This window comes from Sinocyclocheilus rhinocerous, unplaced genomic scaffold (assembly GCF_001515625.1).
Source record: "Sinocyclocheilus rhinocerous isolate Xijiao unplaced genomic scaffold, SAMN03320098_v1.1 scaffold756, whole genome shotgun sequence".
Taxonomy (NCBI): Eukaryota; Metazoa; Chordata; class Actinopteri; order Cypriniformes; family Cyprinidae; genus Sinocyclocheilus; species Sinocyclocheilus rhinocerous.
The window spans coordinates 844,257-867,782 of NW_015662039.1; the positions used below are offsets into that span (position 1 = coordinate 844,257).

A 23,526-nucleotide genomic window follows, 5' to 3' on the forward strand; every position below is an offset into this window, starting at 1 on the left:
CTGCGTTCTCTCACACAATATTTGCACTCACTTGCATAGTTTAGTTCTTTTTATCACAAAACTTTTGCTAATGAATTAAAGTGTCCTGGAGGATTGAAAGAGGACTCAAAAGCATTGAATTTTTCCTTCCATCTCAGTGTTCCCTATAGGAGCACTGCAGATTCTGAAATAAAAAAGGTACTATTTTGTCATATTCATGTCAAGATACAATTCACAAATGATAAAAATGGAGATTGACTTACAGTGTAATGCAAGGGCACCTTTCAGTGTATGAGAGTTCATATTTAGTCTGTAGGATAAGCAGTGACTAAAGGATCAGGTGAGAAAAGAGGTTATTGGGAGTTGACAGAATGACAGCAAATATAAGCATTACTCCAAGTATCTCAGGTTTCTCTCACTTAACACAGAGTTCAAGAAGTTGCTGCACAAACAGAACAGCTTTAAATAAATTGTTTAAATGTGACAGTAAACCACACATGTACAGTAAACAATAAATGTAAATTTATAGCATATGTGGGACTATTCATAGACTCATAGCACCACACTCATAAAATGTATTATAAAAGCTAAACGCTTGAGAGTCAAGCTGTTTTTCCACATGGCAAAGCTGAGCACACTTGATATTAGTGCCTCCCTCTGGTAGACAACGGTAATGAATGAGCAAGGGCATTTTACTAATGCTACATGCTTTCATAACCCATAGTTCTTAAAGGGATAGTTCACCCAAAAATGAAAATTCTGTCAATTACTCACCCTCATGTCGTTGCAAACCTGTAAGGTTGAACCACTGATGTCACATGAACTATTTTAACGATGTCCTTGCTTACTACCTTTCTGAACCTGTCCTTGAACATAGTTGCATTGCTATCTAAAGCTAAAGAGACAGAAAGCTCTCAGATTTCATCAAAAATATCTTCATTTGTGTTCCAAAGGCGAACGAAGGTCTTACTGGTTTGGAACAACATGATGAGTAATTAATGACAGAATGTTCAGTTTTGGGTAAACTATACCTTTAATTTCCAACCAGGAATATAACAAATTGCAATAACAATAGCACAATTAATTGAATTATCGACAGAAGTACAGCAAAATGAGTCAACTGATGTTCTGGGAAGTCTATAGAGCATTTTATGCTGGAGTTCTCATAAAATTGAACACTTGAAAACTGGAGAAATATGAACTCATGTGAAATATGAACCTCATACCCTCAGAGGTTCAGGAGGGCCGGTGTAGCTACACACATTCCAGCAACTCCAACACAATGGAGTCATAAAATATGTCATACAGGCCCACGCTCTGCACCTACAGAGATCACAGGCCAGAAACAGACCAATGACGCTGTGAAATATATAGTGGGATGTGTGCCAGGGAATGATGATTTACAGGAACACATACTTCAGTTCCAGTGAGGCAACACCAGCGTAGTATTTGTTCATTTATTTATGTGTGTTTGCATTTCTTTTATACAGTGTACACTGAAAATATGTTCACTTCAAATTTAATATTGAATAACACATCAAAATACATGTACTTTTTTAAAGCATGACCAAAGTTGACAAAAAAACCACGACAAAAACCATGATTAAAAATGGACCTAAATGTAAACCCTTTAAATTGACAAAGTGCACTTTTAAAAAGCGTACTTTAGTGCGTTATGAAACATAGTCACGAAAGTGTACTTTAAGTACTCCAAAAGTAAGTCCAAAACAGTTTTGGATTTTGATGTGAGACAACTACAGGGGATGGACTTTTTATGGCAAGAATTGATGGTTTATAGTTAAAATGCCTTAATGATGAACTTGTTTCTTACAAACATGCAGCTTTTTGATTCACAAGACATTCATTGATGGACTGGAATGGATTACTTGTGGATTATTGTGATGTTTTTATTATCTGTTTGGACTCTCATTCTGACGGCACCCATTCACTGCAGAGAGGATCCATTGGTGAACAAGTGATGTAATGCTTTTATTTTCATTTTTGAAATTTCGAAAATTTTCATTTTTGAGTGAACTATTCCTTTAATATTATATTAAATCTAGTTTTATATGTATACTTTCAAGATTTGAAGTACACTACAAGTGCACATACAATCAGGCGTACTTCTCTTTTATGCATGTTTGTTTTGAATTTGTAACTATTTCCATTACACAAAGCACTATGCAGTTATCTTAAAGGTTACATATCATGAAAAAAATCTGACATAACCAACTGTTTTTGTATCTCATGTGTGTTTTTGACAGTTTAAAGGGGACCTATTATGCGAAAATCACTTGTGTTTGAACAGTTGTGTGGCCGCAGTGTGTGAAAACAACCAGCCTATAATGGTAAAAATCCACCCACTATTTTTTTTTTTATAATCCCAATAAACAGTCTCTCAGAACAAGTGATTCCAGATTTCTCCCTACGTACATGTCATCTTAAAGGGGTCATATGATGCGATTTCAAGTTTTCCTTTCTCTTTGGAGGGTTACAAGATGTTCGTGAATAGATAAGATCCCTAAAGTTGCAGAGACTAAAGTCTCAAACCCAAAGAGATTTTCTTTATAAAAGTTAAGACTCGCCCACGCCCTCCTAAATTTTCATCTAAATTACACAAAAAGAAGAAACCATTGAACAGCTAGCCAGTCTAGCAGCACATCAACCTGGAGAGAGCTAGAGAAACAGTACAAACAAATGTGCATTAAGTTGCTAGTTCCAATTGGTCAATAATAAATGCACATTTATGATACAGCATGTTATTAGCTTATGCAATGACGTCATCACGCAATGACATCACAACATCATTTAGCAATTTTTAGCAACAAATCAATCTGCCTTTAGCAACTTCCCTAGAAAATTAGTTGGCAACACTGCCACTATTACATATAAACACATTACTATTTTCTTGCAGTAGCTGATGGAGATACAATGTCAGCACCAAAGATGCATTACAAGTGTTGTGTTTTGGGATGCACCAATGAACATAGGAGTCTCCATAGACTCCGTCCATCTGAGCTGCTGAGGACATTGTGGTTAAATTTCATTTTCGAAGGAAATATCCCAGAAAAAAAATCTATAAAGTCCCCTATATGTTTAAGGATCAATACCAACTCTTCGTGCTTGACCGTCAGCTCCAGACAAAGTAAGTATCATGCATTTGTTTTGCCGTTCTGAAAGAGCTTATTGACATTTTGTAAGGCTAATGTTGCTAAAGCTATGCCTGTTTTCACTGATGCTGCCTTCACGTGCTACCAGAATGATCGTAAATAGGAATGTGGTAGTTAAAAATTGCATATGAAAGTAATGTGAAGTCGACCACTTGAATTTGTCAAGCTCATAATCACATGTGGGACTTATAAAGTTTGTGATAGCACGTGATGGCACCATGAAACCAGCTATGTCGTTATTTTTACTGTGCAGTGCTCCTCGTCTGTGTAATTCATGAACGTGAATTTATTATGCACAGTACAATCAACTTTTAAACCGATTCCGGTTCGAACATACTGTATAAGGCTGAACACCGCTACTGAGAGTTTCTGACATTTTCAGTGCGTGAGATTGTCCTATTTTGCCGGAGTCTCCATAGACTCACTCCGTCCAATCTGCTGAGGACATTGTGGTTAAATTTCATTTTCGAAGGAAATATCCCAGAAAAAAAATCAATAAAGTCCCCTATATGTTTAAGGATCAATACCAACTCTTCGTGCTTGACCGTCAGCTGCAGACAAAGTAAGTATCATGCATTTGTTTTCCAAATTGCCTTTCTGAAAGAGCTTATTGACATTTTGTAAGGCTAATGTTGCTAAAGCGATGCCTGTTTTCACTGATGCTGCCTTCACATGCTACCAGAATGATCGTAAATAGGAATGTGGTAGTTAAAAATTGCATATGAAAGTAATGTGAAGTCGACCACTTGAATTTGTCAAGCTCATAATCACATGTGGGACTTATAAAGTTTGTGATAGCACGTGATGGCACCATGCGACCAGCTGTCGTTATTTTTATTGCGCCGTTCTCCCTGTCTGTGTAATTCATAAATGTGCATTTATTATGCACACAGCACAACCGGATGACTGACTTTTAAACTGATTCCGGTTTGAACACAAGGCTGAACTTCTGAGTGTTTCTGACATTTTCAGTGCGTGAGATTGTCCTGTTTTGTTTTGCCAGCTCTTGAAGCTCTGCCCTCTTCTGAAAAGGGATAAACACAAAAACAGCACGTTTTGGCTCATACCGTAAAAGTGGCAATTTTAACAAGCTATAAAAAAATATCTGTCGGGTACTTTGAGCTAAAACTTCACATACACACTCTGGGGACATCAGAGACTTATTTTATATCTTGTAAAAAGGGGCATAATAGGTCACCTTTAAGCAAAATAAGACATGAAAGAGAACTTAGTTTAGTACTCACATGCTGTGTAACAGCCGCTTTCTGTGCGCGTGCTTCGGATGTGTGCGCTCAGGAAACCGTATATTAGAACTTTGAACTAAATATGGTTTAAAACGCACAATTTCAGTGCAACAGACATGATAATCAAAACCAAACAGAGTATCTGAGGAACGAGCTGTAAAGGCACACCCCTATTCTAAAAAGGGGGTGGGGAGCAGCAGCTCATTTTCATTTAAAGAGACATGCCCGAAAACAGCGTGTTTATGCTTCCACTCAAAATAGGCATTTTCAAAATGATATAATAAATGATCTGTGGGGTATTTTGAGCTGCAACTTCACAGACACATTCTTTCTAAATGTCAAATGCCATACTTTATAACAACATCATTTCTAGATTTAGATCAGATTTAGATTTAGAAATATTCAGTTAATAAAATGTTACTCACAACAACACTGCAGTCAGAATTACCATCTCCTTTTAGTGTGTTGAAGGAGGTGGGTGTTTGCCCATCCAGGGCACACAGCAGAGTTCAGCAGGCTTATTTTTCATATCTGTCCTGAGAATCATTTCCTCCTGTGCAGGAGATTGTGATTCGCTCATTGAGCAGGACTGAGTCATACTGTGATTAATACACTACTGATTGGCAGAATGGTAGAAAGAGGACATACTTGATGCATCACTATGACAACAGCTAACCCCTGCCTCTTGGCATTTCCTCAAGGATGGCTGGCCAGTTGGATGAGTTCTCCACAAATGTCACAAGCATCTCCCACTTCAGGCCATCACTGTCCTGAAACACACACACATACACACACACACACACTGGCTGAGAACCAGCGGCAGGCTGCTTTGGCATTTCATAGGAGCAGTTAAGGTTTTTCTCTCGCAGCCAGTCTCTGGCATACAGGGAATGAGTTTAACTCAGAGTAAACTCAGAGTTTGTCTGGATAAACTGTATTTATTAAGAAAATAAATATTATGCAATTCAGTGCAATTGAAATAGTAAGCCAAATGTGTTGTCATTGCGAGGTTAGCTTGGGTTTTAAAACGTCAAACCCCAAGAACTTCGTGATATTCATAATTCAAAAACAGGTTCACAAACCGGCCATTATTATTTGTTCGCTGACCTAATTCTGAAGTTCAGCTCATACTGACTCGTTGCAGTAGTTAACGGGAGGATTATCGGTGAATGACCACTTAAATTCCGGTCTGTTTCTCACACAAAAGTGTTGATTAGAAGAAAGCGAACTCACACTCTTCAATTTTGTTCTTATGTGTTCCAGTTTAGAAAGAAAACCATACAAATATATCATGCATAATATCTCTAAACTTTAGAGTAAAGACCCAATCTTACTCAAGTCAGGATAAATGTTTGTCATCTTGCTCTGTGTCTCCACCCTGTGGTGCTCCTAATACATGCCACATTATCATGTCGTGAGTTTATGAATCTTTCACAAACAAAGCAAAGTTTTGTTTTATATGCTCCAAAAAAGAATTTTACAGTACAGCAAGTCTTCATTACAACTCGCTGAAACGTTAACCACATGGTCATTAAAGATGTTTTCAGCAAGTGTGGGACTTTCCTTTTCCTTCTTGATTTTCTAATTGCAAAAAAGGATAACACACTACTTGGATGCATTACAATAACATAATTTGGTTAGAGAATGTGCTTAACTTAACTTTTCCATAAAATTAATGTCATAATACAAACAATCTTAATGGCTTAAAATAGTTATTTTATTTTCATTTTTAGGGATGATATTTCATTCGGTCACATTTTTGTGAGATTAATCCATTTAACAGAATGAACAAATATTTTAAGTTGAGACAATTATGTTTTTTTGTTTTCCTGTCTCAGTTAGGCCCTATGTTTGAGATGAACACTTTACCATCTGTGGAAAAGTCGGCAGATGAAGCTCCTCTTAAAAGTACACGCTAGACGCTACAGAACGTGTTTGCTTGTGGAGGACAAGCATAAAGTGCTCATACACAAATTCTTAGTATACTAAATCCTATAAGTCATTCATCTGTGGGATGTTTATTAACTAATTATTTTGCAAGCTACTTAGAAACTTGTAACTTGTGCTTGCAGCTTTTCCCCAGTAGAGGACCTTGTTGTTTCATTAATTAGTGAATCTCAGAAATCTGATACAAAATCCTGAATAAATTGACTATAAAAAGTAGGCTACAACAGAAAAATAAATAATATACATATGCTCATTAAATATTGTTATTAAATTAGCATTACAAACATGAATTTCCCATCAGCTTTGCTTATTGTCTGATTTTTTTATTTTTTTTTCTCTCCATATTGTGATTGTGGCTGTGCTTGACACCAGCAAAAACAGAGATAAGAACCTTAGCAACTTTAGCTAAATAAATGGCCTCCACGATTGTGGCTATTTCACGTTCTCTCTTGAAATCATATTTTAAGCCATGTCCAACTCTTAACCAAATTACCAAGATGCAAAAGACAGAAAAGGCAACTCAGGCTGATTATATAATGATTGGGATGGCAGTCAGTGGTGTTATGTTACAGCATAACCAAAGCAACAAAACACTCAGGAATACTGAGTGAGTATAAAAGCAGCTTTAAAAAAGTGTGAGCTGGAACACCTGAATGAGTACAAAATGAATCTGATATGTCAGAGACTTAAAGACATATTTAAGATTTAATAGACAGATTTAAGGCATCAGTGATTTATTGATTCACTTATAATGAAATATCACTGAAATAACCTTTCACTTTGTCTTCTTTAACTTAAAACCGTGGCTTTTAAACCTGATTCCTGTCCATCTGAACAAGTCAGTCAGTTGCACAGTGCTTCAGAAAGCACACTGAGGTAATACTGAGACTTGTCCTCCAGACACTGTCCACCATCACTTCATATCAGGTCTTCCTTGAGAAAACAGCTTCTTCTTAGAAACAGCTCATTTTCAGAAATCTTTATCCCAGCCAGAGAATTCATCTGAGGGTTCTTCAAGCTCAGGGGGAAACATGTCGAAATGACTGTGATCCAGAGGTCCTTTGAGCTGCAAAAATGAACAGAGGAGAATCCCACAAGTGTAGGAGAACAGGCTTAAGTTTCTTACACAATGTGACAGAATCTGTTGAATCTATGCTTCACCTCTCTCCTCAGAGGAGACGTCAGCTTCCGCCGTCTCAGTCCTTCCCAGTTAAAGCCTTGAAACCACCTGCGAGAAAACAAAGGAACAAAGTAAACCTCCACAGCACAGTGACTCAACATCCACTCGTGTCTTCAGCCTCATCCATCACTTTCCTTCCAGTGAGAAAATGTTTCAAGGGTACATACAGCACATTGTCCACTTTTATTGTTCGAAAGTGTTTTATTGCACCAAAAATGGCCAGAATTCAATTTGTTGGCCATTTCCACCATCTCTCTGACCTTTAGAACTGAACAGGACACTTTTTTGCTACTGCTCACATATGTAAGACACATATGTAAGCGCTCTCTTCACATGTGAAATGAGATGAGTACTTATTCACAAGCTGAAGACTTTGCAGTTTTCAACTAGTCTTTAACTTCAATAACAGCCTATTTGCAAAAGTACAAACTGAGAAGTTGTTGCAGTTTAATGGACTTTTTGGACTGGGGAGGCAGTTTTGAGTTCTAAGGTACTTTATTTTTTTAGGGACAGAATTATTTTAGCTTAAAAATCAAGAAAGTTTCCTTGCTCATATTATGACCATTAAATTCTGAAGATACTCTACCATTTAAACATTTGGAATCGTTAAGATTGTTATTGTTTTTGAAAGAAGTCTCTTATGCTCACCAGTGCTGCACTTAAATACAGTAAAAACAGTCATATTGTGAAATATTATTACAATTTAAAATAACTGTTTTCTATTTGAATATATTTTAAAATATAATTTATTCCTGTGATGCAAAGCTGAATTTTCAACTTTAGTGTCACATGAGCTGTCAGAAATCCTTCTAATATGCCGATTTGCTGCTCAAGAAACATTTCTTACTATTACCAATATTGAAAACAGCTGTGCTGCGTTATGTTTTTGAGGAAATCACGATACATATTTTTCAGTATCATATTGAAATCTTTTTGGTCTTTTCTAATATTATGTCTACTATCACTTTTGATTAATTTCATGCAACCTTGATGACTAAAAGTATTAATATTAAAAACAATTCTGACCCCAAACTTACGATAGTGTACATCTCAGATCTCACTCATCTGACGACACATTGTTACCTGAACATGCATATTCATGCCTGTATCAAGAGCATGCGCCTTCATTTGCATAATGCTCTGAACATAATTTAGTGACATAATACAAATGATGTTGAGCTCTTGTGCGCTTTGTGCATATGTTACCTGAATTACTTACCCTGCGTGATAAGAATACTCAAGCATAATGAATATAAAAGCAACAGCGTCTCAGTGCAAACACACAGAATGCTAAAATAATAAGTGTGATAACTCCCAGTTGATTGTAATTTGAACAGTGGGCATCATCAGTGCACATGCATTTTAGGCTCTATCACTCCCGTGACTGTTAAAGGATGGGCCCAGCGCTTCACCTTGCTGTCTGCGGCTTCACTGCTCTATGGAAGATGGCAACAGCTGTGCCTCTCACTTTGGCCACTAATTGCTCCCCCTGTGAATGCAGTGCGGCTAATTTGGCAGGCTGGCTCAGCTACCCATTGTGCTGTGACATACAAAGGAGGGGACAGACAGGCCTGCAGCAAAACAGACTCAACAATACACTACCCGTGATCAGACACATGGATCAGCGCTTCAGTTTACTCCCAGGTGGGTCTAATGTTCATTAATGCACATAAATGAAACACTTACATGAGAATATGACAGTGTATGGTCTGCAGTGTACAGTGAGACAAATAAAGGGATTATATTAACAAGATTTATGGGCAGGATTGCTGGATATAGTACACATATAAAGGTGTACTTAAGTCTTTTTAAGTTGGTCAAAAAATCACTCTAAAAATGCATTTTATATCAATTTAAACTATAATACACATTTATTTGATTGTCATTAACCTGCAATTAAGAGAGAGATGTCCGTAATAAGTACTCTTTTTAAAAGCGTACTTTACAAGGGTCATGTCAAGAATGAATAAATGATGAATAGGGTGAATAAATGATTTCTGAGCAACTGATATTTGTTGACCTACTTGTGTTTCTTGATGTCAATGATGCCATTCTTTTTATTCCCAAGCCGTTCTGCTGGATTGAGCCTGGAGACAGTGAGGGAGATGAGTGAGTATCTGACTGTTCTTATACAGGCCAAGCAAGTGAAAAAGTCACATCAATAAATGCATAAACGTACATTGACAGGTACACAAGGATGAGAGAGGCTTTGCTCCAAAACCTACTGAGCTACATAGGCAGCACACTCCAAACAAGAATACTGTTTAAAATACATAATCTTTTGGCAAAATTGTAAGGCAGCATCATATGTATCCTTTAAGCTGACATCCTATAATACAATGTGACAAACAACAGAAAGAATTTATTCAATTTAAAGGACAATCTGCGATGTGTATTATAAATACCTTTGTGAAAACGAAGTGTGCTTAATTATATTGAAAGTGCACTTGTATTGTACTTCAAATATTGTGTAAAATTAAAAAAAAACTATTTGCAGATAATATAATATTAAACAAAAGGCCTGTTAAATGCAATTAAAGAGAGACACGTTCATGACTGTTTCTTAACACACTTAAGTATACTTTTAAAAAGTGTACTTCGTAAAAATGTCATATCAAATCAATTTGTTTTTTACATTTTGTCAAGCTTTAAAGTACACTAGTGACTAACACACAACAGCACATATAAAGTACTTGATTATTGCATTCAGCAGCATTTTAACCATATTTTAAAGACAACAGAGGTAATTATGAAATGACATAAAAATGCACTTAAGTTAAAATTACACTATATTTTCATTTAATTGTAAATAACATGCGAGTAAAGTGTTTCAGAAAAAAAATATATATATTCGGTTCACACAAGTATATATTCTTTAAAAATATATATTGTTTCCTCAATAAGTACAAAAAAAAAGTATGCTGAAGTGTACTTCTTTTTCCACAAGTATATACTTATCTTAAATATTACCTTAAATATTGAAAAAGTTCAAATGAATTAAAAATGGACATAATTGTGTTATGTATTTTATGATTATTTTAATGCTTAATTTATTAAAAATTTTTTATTGTTATTGTTTAACTGCTGTATATTTGTGATGAGTTTAAAAAATAGGTCTCAGAATATGAGAAACCTACTTGCAAAGTCTCCGTATGAGATCCTCTGGACGCTTGCTGATCCTCTTGGGAAAGTCCACCTTCTCTATCCCGTGAAGAACCATGGTGTAGATCCTGATTGGATCAGAACCTGTGAATGGAGGGCTGACAATCGTGTGGGACATGTTATATTTCAAACACCATCAATTTATTTGAAAATGAAACCATACAGCAGTCAGTACCTAAACATGTCTATTTCACTTGGTGAATCTGAAGTGGAGTTACTAAAACATACAGTAATAATGCATAAGAATGATAATTTATGCAGTAAATAAGCACAGCTAACAGTGCATCAGTAAGACTGAAGAGATGTAAACGTCCTGTGGCATTACATCATGATGATTTTGTCCAGCTTGTTATTACGTAGTCCCATCCTCAACACTATGTTGCTATGGTGATGCTGTCTGAAGCTTGAGGCAATGGAGTTCGCAGTGAGAGCCATGACTGCTAATCTCACACTAGATGACCATTTGCTCTGGTCAAGAGAGCCCTGTCCTTTACAAAACGGATTTTGAACGTAGTGCAGAGCGTTTTGGCAGAAGCACAGGGAAAGCCATGCCAATTCATGTCTGGGAAATCTGTGCTCTTTAAAGGTGAAGTGTAGAATTTCTGCACCACTAGTGGCACCAAACGGAACTGCAAAACTTGCTTCCAAACACTTGCCATTGCTTGTGTAAATGGTAAGTCTTTCCCAAACTCACAGCATTAGTTGAAACAGAAGTTGCTTTAAAATCACCACAGGACCAGTGTTTCCATTGTTTGGGAATTTGACCTGCAAATGCAGACCTGTGGAAGCATGAAACACATGCGTTGAAACCAATGTTTACCTGCCAATCAGGAGCTCAAAGATGAGGATGCCCAAGGACCAGCAGTCAGCTCCAAAGTCATGACCCTTATTCATGATGACCTCAGGAGCCACATATTCAGGAGTGCCACAGAACGTCCAAGTCTTCTTACCTAGTCCGATCTTTTTGGCAAAGCCAAAATCAGTCTGAAAAAATAATAAAAAATTAATAATAATAAAACAAAATAAATAAATAAAATAAAACAGCGCAAATAATAAGAATGCTCAGTGTAAGACTAAAAAGTGGCTATATATCTCAGACTCCATGCATATATATATATATATATATATAGTGAGGTCCAAAAGTCTCAGACCCCTGTAAAAAATTTATTTATTTTGTATTCTTTTCAATCTGATAATAAAAAGGTTAATAACAAATTATCGTATCATATCTGCATGAGAAGTTTATTTGAAAATTTTCATGATCATGTTCTCTAGCATGATTTGAGAATGATCCATTGAGCATCTTGTCCTTCAATAGAACTAAAAACATCTGACCATCTGTACAAAGAGTCACATGATCAGTTACAAATTAGCTTAGATTCTCAATCAGGGGGCCCTAATAAGTCTTAAAATGATGTAGTGATATCAACATAATCTTAAATTAATTCATAAACTCAAACATAATGATGTTCAGCATTAAACTGACATCATATTGTTGAGTTTATTACAACAGAAGTACCAGAGGTACTTTAAAGGAATAGTTCACCCAAAAATGAACATTTGCTAAAGTTAAAACGTATTAATGAAGGATTTGTTTACTACTAATTTATGTTGTATTGTGATGTTTTTATCAGCTGTTTGGACTCTCATTCTGACGGCACCCATTCACTGCAGAGGATCCATTGCTGAGCAAGTGATGTAATGCTACATTTCTCCAAATCTGTTCCCATAAACAAACAAAATAATCTACATCTTGGATGTCCAGAGGATGAGTACATTTTCAGCAAATTTTCATTTATGTGTGAACTATTCCTTTAAGAAATTTCAAAATATCTTTAGTTCACCTAAAAATGAACATTTGCTAAAGTTAAAACGTATTAATGAAGGATTTGTTTACTACTAATTTATGTTGTATTGTGATGTTTTTAGCAGCTGTTTGGACTCTCATTCTGACGGCACCCATTCACTGCAGAGGATCCATTGCTGAGCAAGTGATGTAATGCTACATTTCTCCAAATCTGTTCCCATAAACAAACAAAATAATCTACATCTTGGATGTCCAGAGGATGAGTACATTTTCAGCAAATTTTTATTTTGGGTCAACTATTTCTTTAAATATTATCTAAGACAAAGGGGCCTTATAGTCAAAACAGTTGAAAACCACTGGCTTAGAGGCCTAGAAATAGTGAAAATCTGAAATAATGAAATATTCATTATCTTATTCATCATAACTGTTTTGCCCTAACATTTATTTCATTTATTTAATTGGGCCTCAGACGTTTGGACCTTTTACCATGGCATTTAGTAGTATATGTACAGTAAAATGACCATTTTGACATAGCCTTCCCCATCCAGAAGAAGATTCTCCGGCTTCAGGTCTCGGTACACGATGCCTTTGCCGTGCAGGTAATCAAAAGCTTCCAGCACACATCCAGTACAGAAGCGCGCAGTGGGCTCATCAAAACAACTCCTAAACGAAACCAAAACATCACAACAGTCTAAAATATTCTACCTCGATTAGCAGTTGAGATGCTATGAATCATTCAGCCATAACCAGTAATAACTCTGCATGATTATCAAAGACAGTGAGCTGTAGCATGTGTCAAAACAACCTACACTCACATGTCCCTCAACACGCTCCACAGCTCTCCTCCCAGGCAAACCTCAAGCAGCATGTAAACATACTTATCATCCCGGAATGTGCGGAACAACCTGAAACACACAAGGACAGCCTGACACACTCGATTATTTGCATTCTGAGAAACAGAGTGTCCCTTTAGCACTTCTCACTACTTGCTTTCATAGAGAACTAGACTCGCATGTAAAGCTGTGCTACCTTTTCATCCACAAATGCCAGAGAGGCAATAAAATGAGCCAGAGCACACACTCAGACAGGAATATAAGCATGGATTGAAATTCCCCGGGGAGTTTCCTAGCAACATGCAAAGCAGAAGCCCCTTCTCTGATACAGATGAAAAGCATAATGGCACTGGACCACTGTGACAGATGTAAGCCAAATGTCTAGTGTGTCATAGGCTCTGGAAATTCAGTCCTTCGTGGATTTCTTGTATGACTCTGTCTGCTCCACCACACCGTGATGCTGAAGTTATTAAAGTCTGTAGGAATGGAGCAGAAACTACAGTATAATGTTGCACCACTGTGGCCTCCAGTCGCTCTGAATAAAAGTGTCTGCTAAACAACAAATTTCAGTTTCATTGTGGACATTTCAACAGTCAGATTAAATGCAGATTTAATGCATTAAAGGGTTAGTTCACCCAAAAATAAAAATTAGGCTGTGTTTTACTCACCCCCGATGCATCCTAGGTGTATCACGCAGTAGCTCCAATACTGTGACAAAAGTGTCCAAGATAAATGAAAGCCCAAATCTTTTAAAAATCGAGTTTTAAACATGCGCCAAGTTCTTAGAAATGAGGTCTACCATTTACCATATACCATTTTCAACAAAAGTTTATTTTAATGGTTCTAAAATGGTCATGTGGTGTAATGTTGGCAAATATCATAAATAATTAATTCATAAATATCCTTACCTTTTTGGATGGATATACCATTAGGCTAAAATTCTACCACATTTTACAACCTGAACTACACTTGCCTTGAATAATAATAGTTTTATGCCAAACTACTAAATAAGATTTTCGTTTCCAGAATTTCATCCTTTTAATTAGGAATTATATATAAGAGTACATAGTACAGTGTTAGGAAGGTTACTTTGGAAATGTAATAGGTTTCAGATTACAAGTTACCCTATATAAATGTAGTGTAACAATTTCAATTACTTTATTAAAGTAATGTAACTGATTACATTTGATTACTTTTCTAAGTTTAAATTTCTCTTTTTTTCCCTACATTTTTCTAAACTGTTTATCATTTTGAAAAACATATAATCCAGGCAGGGTTAACCTTACAGTAGTACTCAACACTGATTACTGTCAGACTTTCAAAATCCTTCTTCACTTGAATTAAGATTATAATAATTTAATTTTAAAGCAGAGCCACCAAAAAAATCAGACTTTAGCATCTCTTTTTACTATCTGAGGTTAAATACAGATTTAAAATCCTAACAAGATATAGTTTAATATTTGCATAGCTATGACAGGAAACACTGGCATCTAACAATGTCTTGGACAGTTCATTTAAAAAATAAACAACAGCATACACAAACCCAAATAGGAAATAAAAGATGTGTCCTATTCTGTGTCCTAAATTCCTGAAACATTGGTGTCTCATATTTTAAAGCAGTCAATGCAATTTTGGAAAGAAATCAATCAAACCTATATGTGTGTGAAAATATTCAGAAGAAAACATCTTTGTAATCATTAACATTTTCTTAAGTGACTGTAATTTAATTACACATTGTTCTCAGTAACTATAACAGATTACAGTTACATTTATTTTGTAATTAAATTAGTTACTGGACAAACCAGCTGCTTTCTCCTTCAGTCTCCTGAGCTCTGCTGCCTCTGGAGAGCGTTCGTAAAGAGGCGACTGAGGTCTGTGGGGAAATGATTATGTGACTGTCACATACAGGACTGGAGTAGTTGTGTTGGTTTTGCTGTGTGTGTTCTTACACTGCGTTCCTCCTCTCGTCACTCAGAGAAAGCTGCTCCACATACTCCCTCAGATATGCCTGCAGCTCCTCGTACGTTCCCACCATCTGATTAAAGTTACTGTTGAAGAACAGAAGACAGTGATGTAACCTTTTTAGTCTTGGGTAGAATATTAGTATACTGTAAAAATGATTTTTTAAAGTTGGAAATAAAACAGATTATTGGATTTTGCTATTGTGTTACTTGTCATTTCTTTGTAATTCTTTGTGAAATTTACTAGCAATTCCTGGGTGAAAATTGTTTCAAAGTATATCCTACACCATTTTTTCAGTGTATGTTGTATATTGTATGTCAAATGTAACAGTAGTCTATATTTAAAAACAACAAAAAGACATTGGTCATGGCTCTTGTAGACTAATGCTGTAAACAGGTATAAAATAAATAGATGTATAATTATAAATGTGAAGTTATATATACACACAAACTGTTTATTAGTGGCATGTCCAATCTTCACATCAGCATTTTTATTATTTTTGAAATAAATAAATAATTTAAATAAAATGAACTACATAAATAAATAAATGTTAAAATAAATAAAATAAAAACACAAAAGGTCATTTTATCTTACAGTTGATTTTTTTGTTGTTGCATTTTTAACTTAATTTTGTATGTCTCTTCTACTGTTATTTGTTCTGTTTCTTGCAAGTAGTTTTTTTTTTTTATTATTGAAATATTACTTTATAATTATTTCAAAAAATCTGAAACAATATGTACTTAATTGTGAAATACCTGAAGGCTTCATGCCAATGTTTTAATTGACTTTATTTCTAATAATATTTCATTTTAAAATACACAGCATTTTCAATAGCATATACATTTTTGTTTTTTTTCCTGTGGAATCAGAATTGTCATTGACAGCTGAAATTATGATATGTGACCCTGGATCACAAAACCAGTCATAAGTAGCAATGGCTATATTTGTAGTAATAGCCAACAATACATCGTATGGGTCAAAATTATCGATTTTCAAAAAATGTACCCTTATGACTGATTTTGTGGTCCAGGGTCACATATGGTCACAAACCTAGATGTTAGTGTAGAAGAAACGCCACTTACTCTCTATCCACCACCAAGCACTGTGTGTCATTTTCATTTGCAATGATATTAGCTGAGCGGACATCCTCACTGAAATAGAATTATAAGAAATATGTAATAATGTTGTGCCACTTTGGAGATACATATATATAACAGTGACTGAAAACATCCTGAAAAACATGCTCATTTGCTCTTTCCTCATTGAGAGCACTTCATCTGAGCTTTAAATGAATCTAAATCATTACAAATGAGTAAATATGACAAGTGGCTCTCATGCGTCTAAGTGTGTGAGCGTCTCTGTGGTTATTTCAGCACTGAGTGTGCTCTTCAACAATGCTACAATGAGAATGAACATCTTTTCAGATGACTGACATTCCACCTCCCACATTCACGCCTACAAATATACAATTCATCTTTTTCCTGGCCTACAGGAAGTCCCCAATCACAAAGGAGTCATTGTTGGTTGTGTTCACTATTTTTTAAAAGCACTTCAAAACCAAACTGTCTGCAAACCTTATGAGAGCCTTTTCCCCAAAGTAATCACCCACACCAAGAGTCTTAATCTCTTGTGGTTCGGAAAAGCCTTCTGTAGTCTGTGTTACCAACACCTGTGAAAAAAACACACAGAAAAATCTTACTGTACATCCTTATTGACTGACTAATTTCACCGTCATCACAACTGTAACTGTCCCACTCATCAGAAAGCTCCCTATCATCATATAGAAAAGCCAGGCTTTTCTAAAAGTATGGATTAGCACCTCAATTTCTAATGAAAAAGTAGCAGTTTACCAGTGAAGCATGTCATCTGAGTGGGACTCAGAATAATGCGTCTAAAGTCGCTTATCCAATTAACATCAATCTTGGCTATATTACAATCTATGGTACAGGTTTCTGCCACAGACTACCATTGAAGCACAATTTCAGTGGGTCTCTATGGGCTGTGTGTCTGCTCACTCCTAGAGAAATATTCATGTAGGCAAAGCAGACTGCAGTCTGAACAGATAGTCTGAAATGGTACAAAAATATTTGAAGGATTACATATAAATGTAGGGCACAACAGGGCTAAAGGCACACCAGGTGGAGCATTTGATATTATTCTCCTCCAAACCACTAGATGGCACAAAAACTTATGATGGCTGATACTTGATGCAATCACAGGAAGCAATGCAAAGTTGATTCTGCGCTAATTTGATATAATATCTAACATTTTGAAAAATATTATAGATTTAAGTAGCAAATGGGAAACAATAAAATTTACAAAAACTAGGGGTGTAACGCTTGGTAAGCAAGAGCTGCTTTGTTTACGTTTCGTATATCTGCGTATATTTCGTATATCCTTGTTTCGGTTTCTCCTTTTGAATGACGAATATTGATAGCTGCTGAGAAGATGTGCCTTTAGTGATGTTGTACCCTTAATGCAGTAAGACACACCTCTCCTTTAGCTATGATGAAGAAAGTATTCCCTTCCTCGCCCTCACGAATAATGTACTCCCCTTTGTCAAAATATTCCTATAAAAAGATTGAAACATTAATATGATCTGGTTATAAATAAACATGCATTACCAACAAATGACAGCACTGTAGACACAGTAAAATGCTGCAAACTTACAACTTCAAGACAGTCAATGATTTTGGCAAGTTTCTCCTCTGGCAAATCTTTCAATAACGACACACTAAAGAACAATGTAACAATGTTTAATTAGCATTAAAGGAAAACAGCATGCAATCAAATCCATAAACATTATGTTGACAGGTGTACACAAATCAACACATTTAATTCAACCCTTGAATCAACCAATATTATTTTAACAGTTAAGTCACAACATCAATTTATGTTGCACTGATAGACATTAGTGACAGATCCACAATACCCATTGAAAAACACGATGCTGAATCCACATCAATCTAATCCAATGCTTTCAGAAAGGAATGTGCGTTGAAACAGCCAAGAAGAGACTTGTGTATACATGTGTGTGTGTGAAGCTGATGACTGATAAACATGCACAAATGTTAGTGACATGAATGTACCTGCGCAGGAAGCTGAAGTACTCCTCATGTCTGGCCTGAGTGGATCTCATCATGATAGTCTGGAACGTTTGCCGGTCCAGAGCCCAGATGTGGGACTGAGTCACAGCTAATGAAACACAATCACCATCAGTTCCACTTCACAAATCTATGACTATGACACTAATCCAACATCTACAATAAAAGTGGGTCAACAATAATAGAGAAAAAGGTCATGCTGGCTATAACCCAATATGTTGCGGACTGCATCCAAATGTAATGCTTTGGACTTGCAGTGCTTATATAAAGTTAACAGGAGAACACTATTTTTAAAAAATGCACCCAACAGTTTTTATTTAACAGAAGCAAAATCAGCTCACTGAAAAGTAATAAATGCAGATTTAATTATGGTTCAGTCAGGACAATGGGGCCATTTGTTTCCCTGTCATCTCAATGGCAAAAAAAAATTCCCAATTTACCTGAAGTCACCATATTCCAATCACAATGCAATTTATCAGCATCATTACAGCAGCTTGTTATCCAGTTTCACAGCAGCATTGTGACACAAACAGTCTACATGGCACATCTATATGATGTTTTAAATATTATTAACTACACTTCTTTCATATTTAGCCTGGTTTTCAAAGCAAAGTTTTACCAAAATGATCATTAAAATCACAAAATAAGATATTTTGAAGAATTCCATATGCCCTTGTCCATACAGTGAAAGAAAATGGGGTCCTAAAGAACACTGGATCCCACTGACTATCATTGTATGTTAAATTAAAAAAGAATCAGATAGGTTTGGAATGACATGAAGGTGAGTAAAAGATGACAGAATTTATTTTATTTACCCTCATTTTGTTTAAACAGAAAAATACACCAGCCACATTACAAGTAACGCCAGTTATTTAATCAGATTACTTTTCCAAGTAACTAGTAAAGTAATGCATTACTTTTAAATTTACAATCCGAGTTACTTTTTCACATTTTTTTTGTTTTCCCATTTATTCACTGACACCTTTTGCCATGTTGAGAGAAATTGTGAGTAAGTGCAGAGCCAGAGGCACTTCCTTCAGCCTGAGGCTTATTAATTTCACTTTTGCTGTGAAAAAGCTTTTACAGTTGCCAAAATATATATAACTTTTTGTTATTAAAAATAACTAAGCAAGCCAAGCTCAGTTGACAAAAAGTAACGCAAAAGTAACATAATGCAGTACTTTCCATAACACAATTAGTTACTTTTTTTATGGAGTAATGCATTTTTGTAATGCATTACATTTGAAAGTAACTTTCCCCAACACTGAGCAGAGGAACACACACACACACACACACACACACACACACCTTTGACTGTGGCTGTTCTTTTACAGTTATAGAGAATGGCCAACTCTCCAAAAGCCGTCCCAGGACGCATCTGACCCAGGAGCTTTTCATTTTGGATGACCTCTAATAAACCCTCTGGACACAGAGAATCAAATGAGCTCCAATGGGCAGAACAGAGCAGCGTCCAGAACATTATTTCAATGTTATCATTGAAATATTTAGATTTGTAAAAACATGAAAGTATGAGGAGCAGGGAACAATAACATCTGGAGTTTACCAGCAAGCACGTAGAGGTAGTTCCCCGGCTCTCCCTCCTGAATAACCAGCTGCTCAGCAGCGTAGATTTTCTCGTACATGCAGTCCACCATCTCTCGAGTGTGCTGAGGCTCCAGCTTCTTCAGAAAGTCATTGTTCATGATGGCTTCATTGATCAGTTTCTTAGTGCTACAGGAAGAGGAGGAAAAACAGTTTGGAGAATGCAAAACCCCAACACTTTTAAAAGAACTGAAGCACATGTGGCTTTCTTGAAGTCTAGTTTCAAAGATTTTGTATATATTTAGAAATATATATGGAAATGCTTGTTTGGTTGCTATTTATATAAACATTTAGTTGGAACAATGTCATAAGTGTTTGCGCAACTGAGTTTACTCTTAAAATCTCCTTTTATAAGACACAAAGACACACTTTAATTAGACGAGGCTTTCTTCAAGGCATGGTTCATCAGTGCTGAGTGAAGTGGAGGTGGTGAATAATGAATGATTCTCCTGTCACAACACTTCAGACTGCCTTTAATACACTGCTGAATTAAAGATACCAAATCATGGTACACCCTTCAAAGCAGGCGTTGTAAATCGCAATAAAAGTTTATATATACCAAGTTAAATAAATGGTTCATTCAAAAATTTATTTCACTACTTAATCAAACAAAAGAAGAAATTTTTGAAGAATGTACGTTACTCTTTTTGGTAACACTTTATTTCGATAGTCCACTTTAGACATTTATTAACAGTAAGTAACTTTGCAACTACATGTCAACTAGCAGTTAGTAGAGTATTAGTAGACTGTCTGCTTAATATCTTCTAACACTTTCTTTGTCAACTTATTCTACTAACCCTAAACCTACCCTAACAGTCTACTCTGAGAGTTAGTAGACATGTAGATGCAGATTAATGAGAATTAGTTGACATGTAGTTGACATGTAGTTACAAAGTTACTTATAGTTAATAGAATGTCTAAAGTGGACTATCGAAATAAAGTGTAACCCTCTTTTTATATAATTACAGTTAATGGTAACCACAGCTGTCAAGCTCTAAAAGTGACAAAATATCTACATAAAATAATTCATATGATGCTTCACTTTTCAAGTGTTCTGAAGTTCTGTGTGAGGAACAGACTGAAACTGAAATCAGTTTAAATAAAATAATTCAGACCTGGTGCACGAATGTCTAAAGATTACATGGCAACATATTTGAATTTCGAAAGACAATCAGTGAGAAATTAAGAAAATCTTATGAATTATTATATTAATGATTCCTTCACTTTATTCATTCAGTAACACTTTACAATAAGGTGTCATTTGTTAACATTAGTTAATGTATTGACTAACATGAACGAAAAATGAACAATTAATGTATTACACTATTTATTAAGCTTTGTTAATGTTAGTTAATAAAAATACAGTTGTTCATCGTTTGTTCATGTTAGTTCATAGTGCATTAACTAATGTTAACAAGCACAACTTGTGATTTTAATAATGCATTAGTAAATGCTGAAATTAACATTAACTAAGATTAATAAATGCTGTAGAAGTATTGTTCATTCTTAGTTCATGTTAACTAATGTAGCTAATTAATGAACCTTATTGTAAAGTTTTACCAGTGTTACCATTAATTCTTATCAAATTTTGCCCAATTCCTCATACAAAGCTATTTTATGACTTGGAATAAAGCACACAATTCATATTGGCTACTTTTGCAATATTAATAGAGTTTTTTTGAGTAATCACAATGAACTGGAAAAGAATAGCATGTACATTTTTCACAAATTCTTCTTTCGTGTTCCACGAGTTTGAAATGATACGTATAATGTATGAATGTGCAAACATGTGTAATGAATTTTAATTCTTACTTCCTATGCATAACAAAACATACATTTTTCATTCTTTCTTTTGGAGGTCTAAAAATCCTCACTGGCGACACGTTTACATTTTGCATGTCCGTTTCAGACTATTTTTGGTCTTCAGTACTATACTACAGCTGATTCTCATTATCCCATCTGAAACAGGACAGTCTTGTCACTGACCTAAAATTGATCTTATGAATGAATTAGTGCTGGAGATTTGTAGACTGCCATCAAGAGCGTGTTTAATTAAAACAGTAACGATTCCTGTCCATGCATACAAATGGCCCACCCTTTGTGTTCTCTTGAGCCACTCCATCCCCTCTGGAGTGTGTTATGGTAATCCAGGCTTTCATGCCTACTCTGGGGTTGGAGACACTACAAAGGCTTGGCTAAACCTTACTCCTGTCTCCACCTTCCAGGAGAGTCAGTACTCCAGTGACTCCATAATGAAACAAACAATCCAGTGGTGCAATCAGTGTCAGTGCACTCACCCGGAGTCTTTGCGGATGTGTTGTCTCTCTGTGGAGATGTGATGGACCCTGTGGTCATGACAGAAGTGCCTCGATGTGGGTTCGGCTGAAACGCCCTCCTTGGCCTTAAGGCGTCGATGCACCTCCACAGCCACTCTGTGGAAGCGCGTGGAGCCCTGGTTGATGACGCTAAGCAGTCTGCGGCTGTGCCTCAGCGGTGCAGGCGGCGAGCGTCCGAGACTGTTATACCCGATGGCATCCTGGAGCTTATCGATCTGGGACACTTTTGCCTCTAGTTCCCTTTGAAGGCTCTGTAAGCGCTTCTCCTGCGCACGGAGCTCCTGGTCCCTCCGTGCCAGCTCCTCTTCCAGATGGGTGATCCTCATCTTCAGGGGCTCCACAGACTCCCATAAAGGAGCCTCTTTTATACCGGAGGCCAGGCAGGTCTCCTCTAGCCGAGGGGCTTTGATCGAACCGTTCCCCATGATCAGAGAGTGACTAGGAACCATAGAGAGGCCTTTGGGCTTTTAAATGTGTTCACTGGTTGGCCACTGCAATCAGAAGATGAAATATCTAGACAGGGAATGTCCATTCAGTCTCATTATGAACGATAGATACAGTGCTGCTTGAAAGTTTGTGAACCCTTTAGAATTTTCTATATTTCTGCATAAATATGACTCAAAACATAATCAAAATTTCACACAAGTCCTGATAATAGACAAAGAGAACCCAAACAAACAAAGGAGACAAAAATATTTTCTTTGCCATTTATTTATTGAGAAAAATGATCCAGTGTTACATACCCCTTTTGCAACAATAACTGCAGGTAAATGTTTCTTGTAACTGCTGATCGGCTTGTAGGAATTCTAGCCCAACTCTGTGATGTTGGTGGGGTTCCTCCTATGAACTTCTTGCTTCAGCTCCTTCCACAACATTTCAATTGGATTAAGGTCCAGACTTTGACTCTGGCATTCCAAAACATTAACATTGTTCTTCTTTAACCATTCTTTGGTTGATGTCCTGACATTTTCCTTTAGAATTTGCTGGTATAATTCAGAATTCATTGTTCCATCAATGATGGCAAGCTGTCCTGGCCCAGATGCAGCAAAGCAGGCGCAAACCAAGCTACTACCACCACCATGTTTCACAGATGGGATAAGGTTGTTATGCTTGAATGCAGTGTGTTCTTTTCTCCAAACATAACGCTTCTCATTTAAACCAAAAAGTTCTATTTTGGTCTCATCCATCCACAAAACATTT

The 23,526-nt window shown here is 36.2% G+C and overlaps 1 protein-coding gene across 1 annotated transcript in view; it reads right to left on the reverse strand.

The window, feature by feature from the left end:
- Positions 1–7,146: 7,146 nt before the first annotated feature.
- Positions 7,147–23,526, reverse strand: part of LOC107727357 (cGMP-dependent protein kinase 2-like) — a 20,868-nt gene continuing 4,488 nt past the window's right edge. Inside the window, exons 2-18 of the mRNA XM_016537199.1 lie at positions 22,288–22,817; positions 19,953–20,119; positions 19,697–19,810; positions 18,374–18,479; positions 17,955–18,018; positions 17,777–17,854; positions 16,859–16,953; positions 16,367–16,435; positions 15,272–15,370; positions 15,125–15,195; positions 13,305–13,470; positions 13,011–13,152; positions 11,503–11,666; positions 10,658–10,780; positions 9,545–9,607; positions 7,502–7,568; positions 7,147–7,406 (exon numbers count right to left, since the gene is read on the reverse strand). Of these exons, the coding sequence (XP_016392685.1) occupies positions 7,311–7,406; positions 7,502–7,568; positions 9,545–9,607; positions 10,658–10,780; positions 11,503–11,666; positions 13,011–13,152; positions 13,305–13,470; positions 15,125–15,195; positions 15,272–15,370; positions 16,367–16,435; positions 16,859–16,953; positions 17,777–17,854; positions 17,955–18,018; positions 18,374–18,479; positions 19,697–19,810; positions 19,953–20,119; positions 22,288–22,775 (2,172 nt within the window). The 5' untranslated portion in view covers positions 22,776–22,817 and the 3' untranslated portion in view covers positions 7,147–7,310. The remainder of the gene's footprint in view (positions 7,407–7,501; positions 7,569–9,544; positions 9,608–10,657; positions 10,781–11,502; positions 11,667–13,010; positions 13,153–13,304; positions 13,471–15,124; positions 15,196–15,271; positions 15,371–16,366; positions 16,436–16,858; positions 16,954–17,776; positions 17,855–17,954; positions 18,019–18,373; positions 18,480–19,696; positions 19,811–19,952; positions 20,120–22,287; positions 22,818–23,526) is intronic.